Genomic DNA, 13,295 nt, shown 5'->3' on the forward strand with positions numbered 1-13,295 from the left:
CTGTGAACACACGCTCCCTCTCCCCCCCTCTCTCTCTCTCTTTTAGACTGTGGGAGAAACTGCAGTCCTGAGTGCAGCTGGCTTCTGTAGATAAAGGAACACAATTGTTTTTTGTTTTTTTTTCATCCTGGAGCCCTGGGTGTGGAATAGAGTAGAGGTTCCCCCTGGTGTTGGAACATGGAATTGGCATCAGTCGTATTTCCCTCCTGTGGTTTTTGACTGCAGTTTAGTCCAACTTATGTAACACCTATAAAGTCATTTTAGTTTTTTTTTTCCACACCAAATGATTTGAAAAATTAACTAGTGATTCCTTTTCATACCACTCCAGATCAATGTCCTACAATCCAAGAGAAGATCCGAAATCCTAAAATCGGTAAGCACCTCATCTCAAAATATGTTGCAAAACTGGATATTATTATTATTTTTATTTTTTTACATCTTTGTGAGGTCCGGTGCTCTGACACCTTCCTGATGTGTGCGTGTGTTCCTGTGTCTCCAGATGCTGTCCTTCATGTACGCCCACCTGACATTCTTCCACCAGGGGTACGACCTCTTCAGTGAACTCCAGCCCCTAATGAAACAGTTGGGAGGACAGGTAACCCCACCATTTCATCCATCATGTCGACACGCATCCTTCCACACCGTCGGCTTGGTCTCGACTCTGTACTCCCATAACAGTACTGTTCACAGGGAATTCTAAAGAATGTCCAAGAGCCAATATAAATTTCCTATAGGTTATTAATAGTCAAAAAGGGTACTGTTCAGTCCCTGCTTAGAAGTCTAACTCTGGTCTTTTTCGGTCATAGTCTCAGCATCTTGTTTAAACTGAAACAAAAAATTGAATGGCTATTCTCTGACTATAACTCTGCATAGAGATATATACAGTACGACAGTGGCCTAATTTTACACCGGCTCGAGGAAGGGGTGTAGCTGGCCCGGGGCCTGGTGACTAAACATTCGAGTGCTGCCGTCCAAGTGTCTCTGTGTGTCCGTATGTTTTCACCGCCTTCTGACGAACCCCAGCTTTCCTCCGGGGCCTTGGGGTGAATCAGCAGATCTCCTGAAAGGAAAACGTGATGCTTATCACAGGGCCCACGAGAGGGCATGGGGGAAGGGAGGCTTGGTGGGGGCTGGCGAACACAAGGAGGGTTTTCCCACTCTGAGACACGGAGCGCTGGGAGACTCGTGAATCAGGAGGAGTGAAGGGGGAGAGAGAGTGAGAAGCGGACCGGCGGAGGCCAGCCGTAGGACGAGTTGGGGGGGAGGGATCGTGTTGGTCGACAGGGAAGCGAGGCGAGCGTTAGCCCCCCAGGACCTCCAGGACCACGGCTCCCTCCATCATGAGGCTGGAGAAGCTGTGTAGGGAACTCTGGAGGAGCTGTCAACAGGTTGGCCCGCTGCATTTCATAAGGATCTCACCCCCGACAGGGGTAGTGTGCTAGTTAGGGGAGATTACTCTGCAACATGCCACTTGATATCTTTGACATGGTTGCAGATAGAAAGGGTACAGGATTCTTGATCAGTAGTGACGGTTAGGCATACTCTTTTTGATAACTAGGCACTTTTTAAAAATGTTGTATATTAGAGATGTTGGTAACATTTCCGATCAATAAGACGTCTAATCGGTCAGGGATGAACCCTTGCTACCGATGATATTCTAGTTACCCTCGACAGTAGAGCATGTTTGTTACTCTTTTCACATAACGTGACTCACGTCTCAAGTGTGAATCCTTGTGCGCACGGCCAATTGAGGGCTTAGTGAACCCATCTTTCCGAAAAGGCATTCTCGTCACGACTGAGTAAACATAAGTTTATTTCACTCCAGTCTATGAATGAATGACTCACAGCCACTCATCCACAGTCAGATGTAGTACTAACTGCTTCAGGCTGAAGTGAATACGAAACTGTCAGCCCTCCGCTAGAGAACAATATTAGGGAATACCCACAAGTACACCAAAGATATCTGGGCTCACTCTAGTCGGCCTTGCCAGCGGGTAAACACTGAAAAATTGAATGTCAGCGCGTTTTTTGGGGGAACAGACCACTGGTCAGCAGATACTGGGAGTGAAGAGAATTGACCGCCAGCTCCATGTTTTCATTGAGCTTTCACGGCTGTAAAGTAGAGTCGATGGGGGACGTGAAGGGACTGTCTTGCTGGTTGTTTTGGAAGAGAGAGGAAACCTTTCCCATCTGATGTTATCGGCCGGCCGCCCTCCCACTTCCTGCTCAAACAAAACAAAAACCTTCCCAAATATGTCAGGGATCCCTGTTCCACTCTGGCGACCGAGTAGTTTGGGTGTAGTAGTGGAAACCTGACTTCAGGCTTCCTTTGGGAGCATTTCATGGGGGATCGAGACCGCCAGAGCAAGGGGAATGAAGGTTGAGACAATGGCTAGTATTGGCAAACCTTAACGATGTGTAATGACTGTGCTTTGATATCCTGGCGATGCACTCCCGAGTTCTGAATATTCGAATGTCTTTCATGTAAGTTTGGATAGTGTACATGTAGTCATGTATGTAATAGCTCTAGCGTAGGAGCGTCATTTTGGTAATAATGGCAAAGCTTTATGTCTTATTGACCCAATTTAATTCAGTAAACTCACTCACTTGAATCTTTTTTTTATTATGTGTTTTACATAATCTGGCAATCTTACATAATAATACATACCGAATTGTGGCATATCAGTATTGTTCTTCATCTCTGGACTAAGCTTACCCAATATTACCAGTACTCTAAGATAGGTGGTGTGTGTTGCAGTAGCCTCACTGGTAGATTTGCACTGTACCTGCCCACACCCTACATGTTCCCGTTTCCATAGATCCTTCTACCACACCCTTGATTCTCTCTCTCGAAGGAACCATTTTGTCCTCCAGCTCCAGCTAGGAGATGGCATGAACACCAGAGAGGAAAGAGAAATCAATCTCCCACAATCCAATTTCACACATGATAAGGCCTTTAGAGAAGAATCCATTTGGTCAGAGGGAAGCGTCTTCCTCGGGGGGACAGTTGTTTATCCACACGACACGTTTATGAGGGCGAGCAGGAGCAGCCAGGCGTTCACCTTTCCAGGCCACGCCCCGTAGGAGCGCAGCCATTCCTCCGCACATTGAGCTTTTGTTTCTGGCTCGCGTTTCCAAATAGCAATCAATAGTTCTACCGTCTGACTGTACAGCGACTCCAGTGAGCGTTGTCCAACTGTATTGTGAAGACCGTCCTATCAGTCGAATAAGTCAAAGCACACCTCCGCCTTCTCGTTTCCCTTCTTTCATTTCAACTGTCGTCCCCCCAGAATTCTGTCTCTAACCGGCATGCTAGTCAACATGCTTTTCACCCTTCTTAGCTGGTTTTTCTCCCCTCAGCGAAGGTCGGGGAGACGGGGAGACGGGAGGCTTGCTCGGACGGTGCTAGTTTAGCGGTCAGGTTGAATGTCGGGCACCGCGCGTCCAGGCTGCCTCAAGCGGGCAGCTGCTTTTTGCTAGCTCCTCTCGGCTAACGGCGGACGCAACGGTTTTGTGTGTTTCAGTTGGACCAGCTGGTGGTGGATGCAGCCAAAGAGAAGAGAGACATGGAGCAGAAACACTCCACCATCCAACAGAAGGTAGACACACACACACACACACACACTCACCCACTCAGTCCCTAGCCTTGGGGGGGGGGGGGGGGGGGCTCTCTAAATCCTGGCTCTGGTCTTAAGCACTGATTTGAAGGCGGGAGATCATGTGCCCTCAGACATGAAATCGGTAGTCTTCTTGTGCTCCGGCCTTGCCCATTAAAGAATCCGCCCCGAGACTGCAAGGATTTGAGAAAAGATCCCCGTAATCCCACATACATCCCCTCAGTATTTCTTGTCCTCAACTTTAGCCTACTGACCGGAAGTATTCTATTCTGACTAGACTTCCATGTGCCCCTAGGTGTGCGAACTGACAAGGCGCGCGCAAAAAAAACGAACACAGAAATTCCGAAGTGAACCGTACTACTTAGAGGGGCAGCAAACTCCTTTCTGTTTCGAAGGAGCTGTAGTATTCTTTGGTCATGTGGAACAGGACCTTCGAGGGCGATCTCATGCCGTCACCGGCGCACACATGCATTATTGACGTCGCACGGAAGCTCTGGGCTCGCTTCCAGAACAACGGGTATCCGTTTTCCCACCATGCACCGCAGCCCTGACGACGCCACGGTGTCTGGTGGCCGTCGCCACCCACCCGGGGACGCTTGGTCCAGTTTAAACTTGCGTGTATCGCCATGGCGCGCAGGTTGGTTTTCAAAATGGACGGACGAAGCCCATAGGCTGATGCCATTCTAGAGCGCGTGGGAAGGGGGCGACGTTGTATGATCCGGCTCTGCGAGCGGATGTGCGAGGCCCTTTGGATTTGTCTGCCGCTGTGTGTGTGTGTGTGTGTTCCAAAGAACAGCAGCTTGCCCTCCAGGTGCGTCTCTTCCAGGGGCTCTCTCCACTCCCAATCGGGCAGCGCCAACTCGATGGCAACTTCCCCTCGTCCTTCAGCTCCCAGCGTCCCTCCCCCTTTCACGAGATGCTATTTTTAAGTTGTCTCGCTCGGTCTGTTTCCTCCCTCCCTCCCTCCCTCCCTCCCTCCGACTCTCTCTCACACACACCCCCCTCTCCCTGTCTGGCTATATGTATCAGCGTTTCTAACCAAAGCCCTCTGTTTTTCTCTCTCTCTCTCATCCCTTCTCCGCTCTTTCCAGGCTGCTCTGCAGGTAAGCCTTTTTTCCCCCCCTCTTCCTCCTTGTTGTATCTCGTGTGTCTCTTGCTGTTGTTCTGTCTGCATGTCGACCAAAAGGCCACACCGCGGTGTAGAAATGACCCGACGCCACATCCGAAGGGAGAAATGTGCGTGGCGCACACGAGTCGACGAGCGACGCGCTGTCCAGTTGTCGACAGCCGTGTTTGGAGATGCCCCAAGTCGAGCAAGACTTGTGGAAGTGACGATTTCTGTGCCATTCATGACGACTGTGGCTGTGTTTCATTGAAATATTTGACCACATCGGTGTGACACAAATTAAACATCTAGAATTGTGTGGATGGATGGCATTCACCTTGAGCGAGCTTGTCTGCATTGCCACATGAATAGAGGGCGTTTAGTTTGCCTGTGTGAATTATTCAACGGTCTGACTAATTGTCATGTAGACGTTCTGGTGTTGCCATTGTCCCATAGGAGAAAGAGGGACTTTCAATAGGAGATTAGCATCTGTGCTACAGTATGTCTGTCAGAAGGTATATCAAATCTTGTTCTTATATCCAATTTCAGCCCTTTCATGGGCTGTTTGTCGCTCAATGCATGCTGTGTGCACACGCACAGACAGAAGTACAATGAGTGGAGGGAGAATTCTGAGTACAGGGCTGTCTACTGAACTCTATAAATGTTTTAAACTGGAGCTACTCTGAATGGGGGGTTGGTTATTCTACCAGCTAGAACAGGCATATCGACCTGCGTGAGCACACACACACACACACACACACACACACACTCACACAGATCCTGGTGACCTTCGCTTGGCGCTGGGGGTTTAGCGGAAGGAGGCGGAGTCGTGGGAGTGACGAGTGCTGATGACGATCCCCCACACACACACACACACACACACACTGCACGGAGGAGAGGGACAGAGACTTGTGAGGAGCCAATCTGCTCGTGTGACAGGGACCGTCAGGGAGATGCGCCGCGGGGACAGCTGGGGTTAGCTGCAGCGAGCGCTAGCTTTCATCACAGGGAGGCTAACACACACACACACACACTCCCACACACGAGAACCAGGCATGAAGATCTTCAGCAGGTTCCACTATGTGTGGTATCTGGTGAGTGGGAGTGAGGGAACTTTAATGAGTCATGTGTGCATTTGCATGTGAGTGTTTTCCTAGCATGTGCTCGGTTTTCCATAACCCCGGCCATGGTTTCTGGTAAGGTGGATGTCGATGAGGTGTGTGTGTGTGTGTGTGCGACACCATAGGGCATCAAATCTTTGTTTCCATAGCCGTTTCTCAGCATTCATTTGATGTGTCACTGTGACTTTCCTCAGGAGGTGACAGAACTTGACCCGTCACCAGACGGCCGCAGCTTTTGTGCTTGGAGGTCCACCTCCGTACGTACAGTAGACCCTATTGACTTTTGTTTGATTTCCTCATTCGTAACTCCTCCCCCCCCCCCCCCTCTCTCTGTGCCCCCTCACCCGTGCCTGCCTGCTGAAACCGAGTGACTCCCCCTGTCGCGTGCCGTGGCTGTGTCGCTGTAGCCGGCGAATGCGTGTGCCTCGCCTGCCGCGGCCCTCCGCCGGGGAGGGCGAGCGTGGTTCGCCGTCTCTTCCGTCCACCTGTGTGTCACCTTTTTAAGAGGCCGGCTGTGGCGCCTCTTACGAAACACCATTTTCGTCCGACGGATTGTCTTAATCGGTTGGAAAATGCATTGGCATGCATTTGATGGGATGTACTTCATGTGGTGTTTTGATTTTGAACATTTGTTGTTAGGAGACTTGGTTGGTTGTGTGTGTGAGGGAAATGGATGGGGTTTTTTATGGGATGGTTAAAGTTATAATGGGTAAGATGTGTAGGTACATTGCGATGTCCTTCAGGCATCACGCTTTAAAACTGACACCTTAAATAATGCATCCCAACCCATGCAACCACCATACAGCTTTTTCCACTGGGCAATTGTCAGCTCAGGATGTCTTGCTGTAATGTGCTTTTGAGCCGAGGTGAGTTTGCTTGTTTCCTGCTCACAGATGAAAGGGTTTGTGTGTGTGTGTGTGTTGCGCGTCACATAGTTGGGTGCCTCTTGGTACTCTCCAGGGCACTAGTGTTCCCCACCCCCTGCATGCTCCACAAAGACCCTACTGAAAATAGCCTCTGTTGTCCTCGTGTGTTACAGGGATGGAAGGGGTGTGTGTGCGCTGGGATCACCAGGCAAAGGTGTTGAGACCTGTGGTCTTTTTTCCCCTCAGGTTTCAGGAACAAATTCAATCTGGCCGCTCTATCACTCACTGTTACACGCACACACCCTCTCTCTCTCTCACACGCACACACACACACCAGGTTCGAAGTAATATGGGATGAGGAAGGGATGATGTCTTAACCCACACCTGTAGATCAGATATCTACCCCCTCGTAACAATTTACTTCACAGACTCTGGAACATTCCTGGTGTACAGGGACCTTAGGAACAAGAGTCTGGCTTTGTGTTGCAGTGGGGCTGCTTTGGTAGTAACACTGCCTGCCAAGCGCTTCTGTTGTCCTTGATGTCATCTTTGTCATCTCGATGAACCCATATCCGACCATTAGTTCTGCTGCCTTTTCACTTTAAAGTCTTCAAATACTTTCAACCATTGAAAGGGGGACCAAGAGTCCTGTCTGATTTGGTTAGCTTTCAGCTCTATAGCTATTACTCTGCAGGACATGGACTGACGTGATCTCAAGATGAACTTGTCATGGGGGGACTGGTCCGATTTGTTTCATATTCAGAAGTTAAGTAGTTGTGGAAGGGCACGGCTGAATGGTGTGATGAGGTAACCTACTCTGGCGTCGTGTTTTCCGTGTGTTTCCAGAAGGACAACGCTGGAAGCCAGTCACCGGCTCAACTCTCTGTGATGAGCTGTGGTATAAAGAGGGTGTAAAATGACACCCTTCTTCCAACCAAACACACGCACCCACAAGCTTGTGGTGTCCGGTTTCCCGGAGGCTTGAGGGGTTTAGGTAGCAGCGGGCGGGCAGAGACACGGGGCAGTGAAGGAAAGGTTATTGACACATACACAGGCCCAGCTCTTCACCACTGAGCGATTTGGGTTACAGGGGTGTCGGTGACCCGCCACGGTCAAGGAGTACTGGTTAGAGAGAGGGAGAGACGACACAGGTGTGTATGGAGAGGCGGTTTACTGTGACAGGAAGCAAGGTGGAGGATACCGGCAGGCTTCTTCACTGTTTAGGCCTCTTATCAGGCCCCCGACTCTGAGGAACCCGGCTGTGTATCCCAGGGGGACTGTTCTTGGATCGTGTCTGGTTCCAGTCGGCTGAATGTGAATCGCCGAGTCACGTTGCAATAAAACGGTCATCGGAACGGGGATTAAATAACGTGTCGTCATGTGCTTTCCCCCCAACCTACTGCGAACCGGCGACAAACCTACATTTGTTTTGTGTTGTCTCGCCAGTGAAATCATTTCCGTGATGTCGTCGATCCAATCAGCAAACATCCATGCCAAAGTCCCGTTGATCATTCTCTCTACCGGTCTCTCTGTCTGTCTTTCTCTCTGTCTCTCTCTCTAACTCTCTCTCTGTCTCTGTCTCTCTCTCCGTCTCTCTTTCTCTCTCTGTCTCTCTCTCGCCATCAGGACTTCTCGAATGACGACACCAAGCTGGAGTACAATGTGGACGCAGACAACGGCATCGCGATGGAGGGCTACCTGTTCAAGAGGGCCAGCAACGCTTTCAAAACATGGAATAGGTACTCGACCCGCTCTGCCGTCGTCCTGTCCCACCAGCAGCCTCAACCCTCCTCACCCCAAAGCCGGCACGCGCTCCAGGGAGTCGGCCTCGACCTCTTGATTAGTTATTGATCTTTGGAGCGAGGCTGGAGAAAGATAACATGCATCTGTTCGGGGCTGAGTCTGCGTGTTTCAGATGATCGATCATGCCACCGTGCAACACGTGGTTGATGTACCTGGTCCTCTGGCCGCCGGAATGCCAATGACACTGTTTGGCTTGTGACCTTCGTTAAGTTTAGCCCCAACGCCACTCTGTCTGACTTTATGGGGGGGGGAAATGAGGTCACGTAGCTCGACGGACACTTTAGCAGATCGGAGGGTGCTTATTGCCAAGTGATGAAGACGCGCACTTGCCCGGAAACAGACCTGTAGATACATAGACTCATTTTAGACATGATCTTTTTACATTCACGGCCAAAAGTCTGTCTTTGTTGTTGTTGAATGTTTTTCTCAGTCATATTTGGAGGTGTCTTGCATCAATACTCGGTTGTTCTGACTGGTTGAGGGCAGCGTGTGACCATGTTGTGATCTCCTCACAGGCGTTGGTTTTCCATTCAGAACAATCAGCTAGTCTACCAGAAGAAGTTCAAGGTGAGTCAGATGTCTCCACACACACACACTCATGTTTCCCTTCCCAAACATTGCCTGTCTTTTTTTTATATAATATACACTCGGAGTGTTGTGAGCAGCATTCAAAACAGAATTCAACCCTGGCGAACCATCCCGTGATACCGAACCGAAGGGCGCTCGGCGCATCTTAATGATTCCCTTCATTCATTTACAAGTCTCTCCGTCTGTCCCGGTTAATTGGGGAAAAGCAACTGTCAAATGGGTTTACGTGCACCGAGGTGTGTCTGTGTGGGGGTTGGAGTGTCGGTGACGTTGTGGAGGATTTCGGTTAGAGTATTGACCCCGTGTCTGACCGAGTGCTGGTCGTCGTCCCTCCCCAGGACAACCCTACGGTGGTGGTGGAGGACCTGAGGCTCTGCACCGTCAAACACTGCGAGGACATCGAGCGCCGCTTCTGTTTCGAGGTGGTGTCCCCCACCAAGTGAGTGCACACACGCGCGCTCTCACACTTCAAGACATGCATTCAAACACCCCCCCCCCCCCACCCCTGCAGACACACACACTTCCAAGCCCACCCCCCCAAATACCAAGACATACACTCAAAGCACCCTCCCCCCAAATACATCCAATACCATCCCACTCAAATTCACGGCCACGCACCGTCGAGGCAGACGGATTGCGAGTCCATCCTCACGCCCCCTGCCTCCCCCCCCCCCCCCCCCCCCCCAGGAGCTGCATGATGCAGGCCGACTCGGAGAAGCTGAGGCAGGCCTGGATCAAAGCCGTCCAGAACAGCATCGCCACCGCCTTCAGAGAGAAGGGAGAGGACGAGGTGGGTGAGCGGGCCGCGGCAGCATGCCTGGACGGTCGTTCAGCAGTTCCATCATACTGGGGCTCCACCACACTGTCAGACAGCTGCTCAACACCTGTAACCACACATTCCATTCACTTCAGACAACTTTATTTACCTGAAAAAACATCATTTGGGGAAAAAAAGTTGTTGTTTTGTCTTTTTTTGGGGGGGGGGTATTGATTTATATGCATTTGTGTGGCCATTAAAAGCATTTACTGTGCGTGTGTTTTTATGCGTGGGTTATTCTGTTATTCCTCCTGCTCCACTCCGGCCCATGCCAGAAGCTGGACAGAAAATCCTCCACCTCCACAGGCAGCCTGGACTCTGGCGGCGAGCCCAAGGAGAAGCCCCTGAAGGGGGAGAGCGCCCTCCAGAGGGTCCTGGCCATCGCGGGGAACACCTGCTGCTGCGACTGTGGCCAGGCCGACCCTCGCTGGGCCAGCATCAACCTGGGCATCACCCTCTGTATCCAGTGCTCCGGCATCCACAGGTACAGACTCGCACTCAGCGCTAAATAAACATGCCACTTGTTCTGGGAGTCAGGTGGCTGAGCGGTGGGGAGTCGGGCTAGTAATCTGAAGGTTGCCAGTTCGATTCCCGGCTGAGCCAAATGACGGTGTGTCCTTGGGCAAGGCACTTCACCCTACTTGCCTCGGGGAATGTCCCTGTACTTACTGTAAGTCGCTCTGGATAAGAGCGTCTGCTAAATGACAAAATGTAAATGTTCTGTGGATAAACACACAGGTATACAGCACTGTGTTCCATACGTCGATCGTAGATATTCTATATAGTGTACACATACAGAGGTATGACAAAGATGTCTTAGGATGTCACCAACCGTCTCTGGCGGAGGAGATCCCTCACTGAATTGCTCCTCCCAAGGTTTCTTCCATTTTTTTCCTCTCCTAGTGAGTTGTCTGGGCGTTTTTTCCCTTGTCTTCCTTTTGGGTTTAGGTTGCTTGCGGGGAAGTTCCATGGGCGTATGTGCAGCCCTCTGTGACATGCTTGCGTGTACAAAGGGCTATACAAATACATTTTGATGTGATGTGCTTGCTGTAGAACACTGCTGTGTACAGTACTGTACTGTATATCCACTAACGTCACAACCCCCACCTTGTGGCCAAAGCTCAAACTGCACCCCTGTGATCACAGTGACTGATTGTCTGGTGAAAATGCATTTGATGATATATTCAGCATTTCACTGACTGCTTGGCTTGTCCTGCAGGAGTCTTGGGGTCCACTTCTCCAAGGTGCGGTCGCTAACTCTGGACACATGGGAGCCTGAGCTACTCAAGGTAAGAACAGGACACACACACACACACACACATTCATCACCTTCGTTTCAAATTGCCTTCACATTTTATATTAACCGACTCTGCTCTTGCTAATAAATCAATGGTAAAATGCTATGGGTAACCCACTTTGACTGGGCTCTGTTCCAGTACACGCTGCTGAGTAAATACACCTGTCATCCGCTAAAGTTGTGAGCTAACTTGTGTGTGTGTGTGCGCGCAGTTGATGTGTGAGCTAGGGAACGGAGTGATCAACCAGATCTATGAGGCACGCAGAGAAGAACTAGGAGCCAGAAAGCCCCAGCCAGGAGACCCCAGGTACTGTGTGTGTGTGTGTGTGTGTGTGTGTGTGTACGCTCACTCTCCCCCACCATGCACCGTTTTATAATCTTCGATTCTGCCGCATCTCCAGAATGCACTTTTCAAGCATTTGAATCCATAAGGGTTGAAATCCATTCAATGTTACCGCGTTTACGTACAGTGAGTAATATATCTTCATGAAGGCTTGAGCTTAACAAATGATCTCCCCACCCGCCCCAGGCAGGAGATCGAGGCCTACATCAGGGCCAAGTACGTGGACCGCAGGTTCGTGCGCCGGCCGTCCGACGAGGAGCTGCGGACCAAGGTGGTGTCCCTGAGCAAGCAGGAGAAGAGGCTGAGCAGCAGCTCGGAGCACCTGCCCCCGCGGCCGCCGCCGCCCACGCCCAAGCTGCGCCCGGCCTCCAACGTCTCCGGACAGTCAGGTTAGCCCTTCTGTCCCCCGGCCTCGTCTTTCTGAAAGGTGTGCTGTGTGTGTGCTTTCTGAGCCCGTGGGCTGGTTTGTTGTGGCCGCGTGTCGTGAGGGAGATGAGCGACGCGTACCTCTGTTCAGTACCCCAACCCACTGGTCTGTGATGCTTAAGACGCACAAGGCATGTCGTCTCTCTCTCTCTCCCTCCCCCTTTCTTCTTTCTTCGCTGTCTCGCTCTCAAAGCAGCTCAGCTTGTAGTGTAACAGCCTGTGCTTCTGTCCCCCCCCCCCCCTCCTTTTTCTTTCTCCCTCCCGTTTCTCCCCCTCCTCCGGCTGCTCTGTGCTTCTGGACTAATCCCTCCCTCCCTTCCCTCCCCCCACCCTCGCTGCCTCCTTCCTTCCCTCCCTGCCTCCTCTCCCCTCCCCCCCTCCTCGCGTAGCTGCCGCCGGGGGTTCGGAGGCCCGCCGGGATTCTCTGTTCTGTCCCGACGAGCTCGACTCTCTCTTCTCCTACTTTGACAACTCCTCCAAGCTTAGGAGCAGTAAGTACTGACAGGCTCTGTGTCCCCCTCCTCCCCTCCCCTCCCCCCGCATCCATCTGTACTCACCTCTCAGGCTGTCCTCCTAACTCTAACGTCATCCGTCTTGTCGACCCTCAACCACCCCCCCCCCGCCCCCCACCTGGCTCTCTTAATGGACCGCGCCATCCTGTTAAGCGAATCAGGGCGGAGCCGTACCACGTGTTCCCCGCGGGGGTGTCTCACAGGGTTGTGGTGGTCAGTGTCATGTCTTTTTGGGGTGTCATCTGTGTGTCCTTGTGGTTTGAGGCATATCTGGGAATGGCGTCATTTCAGTGAGGTGGCCCGTGTTTACTAGCCTGACGTTGTCATACTCATAATTCTAATCAGAATATGAGTCTGAGAACTCTCCGTTAGGCTTTGACTACGGGGCGCGTTTCAAACGAGCCTGGAAAACAAATCCCTCTTCGCTCAATTGGATAGACCTACAACCAATCAGAGCAACGTAATATGTTGTTTGTTCAAAACGAATTCCATTTAAGCGCTCTTTTGTGACGTGGGTGATTACGTTACTGTTGATCATCTGTCCATCATCGTATAAAGCCCGCCCTGGCAATTTCATTGGTACGCCCAGATTCTGGTTTTCTGTAGTTGTTCCCCAATACGAGACCCTCCAGACCCAACTTCCCGACCACATTTTTTTGTGGGCGGGGAGAAGTTGGGCTGGCAGCCAGGCTACGTGTTTACCATCTCGTCTGACCGTTTGGTTTCAGTTGGGGGGAAAGTGTGTTGTCTGCCCCTGCATGTGTGTGTGTGTGTAGTGTGTTGCTGTGTGGTCAGTGATC

General features: G+C 51.2%; 1 protein-coding gene across 7 annotated transcripts in view; it reads left to right on the forward strand.

The window, feature by feature from the left end:
• Positions 1-13,295, forward strand: part of LOC146254680 (arf-GAP with coiled-coil, ANK repeat and PH domain-containing protein 2-like) — a 35,316-nt gene that overhangs the window by 15,134 nt on the left and 6,887 nt on the right. For 2 of the 7 annotated variants that reach the window (XM_084676046.1, XM_084676045.1), the window contains exons 7-19: positions 329-373; positions 500-595; positions 3,525-3,599; positions 4,709-4,720; positions 6,038-6,100; positions 8,336-8,448; positions 9,028-9,079; positions 9,439-9,539; positions 9,788-9,890; positions 10,193-10,401; positions 11,137-11,206; positions 11,427-11,521; positions 11,744-11,946. In XM_084676046.1, the coding sequence (XP_084532172.1) occupies positions 329-373; positions 500-595; positions 3,525-3,599; positions 4,709-4,720; positions 6,038-6,100; positions 8,336-8,448; positions 9,028-9,079; positions 9,439-9,539; positions 9,788-9,890; positions 10,193-10,401; positions 11,137-11,206; positions 11,427-11,521; positions 11,744-11,946 (1,237 nt within the window). Of the gene's footprint in view, positions 1-328; positions 374-499; positions 596-3,524; positions 3,600-4,708; positions 4,721-6,037; positions 6,101-8,335; positions 8,449-9,027; positions 9,080-9,438; positions 9,540-9,787; positions 9,891-10,192; positions 10,402-11,136; positions 11,207-11,426; positions 11,522-11,743; positions 11,947-12,372; positions 12,475-12,648; positions 12,709-13,295 lie in introns of all 7 variants that reach the window. The other 5 variants (XM_084676041.1, XM_084676042.1, XM_084676043.1 and 2 more) reach the window with 5 other exon arrangements.

The sequence above is a fragment of the Hypomesus nipponensis genome, chromosome 16 (genome assembly GCF_054491055.1).
Source record: "Hypomesus nipponensis isolate SF chromosome 16, ASM5449105v1, whole genome shotgun sequence".
Lineage (NCBI taxonomy): Eukaryota > Metazoa > Chordata > Actinopteri > Osmeriformes > Osmeridae > Hypomesus > Hypomesus nipponensis.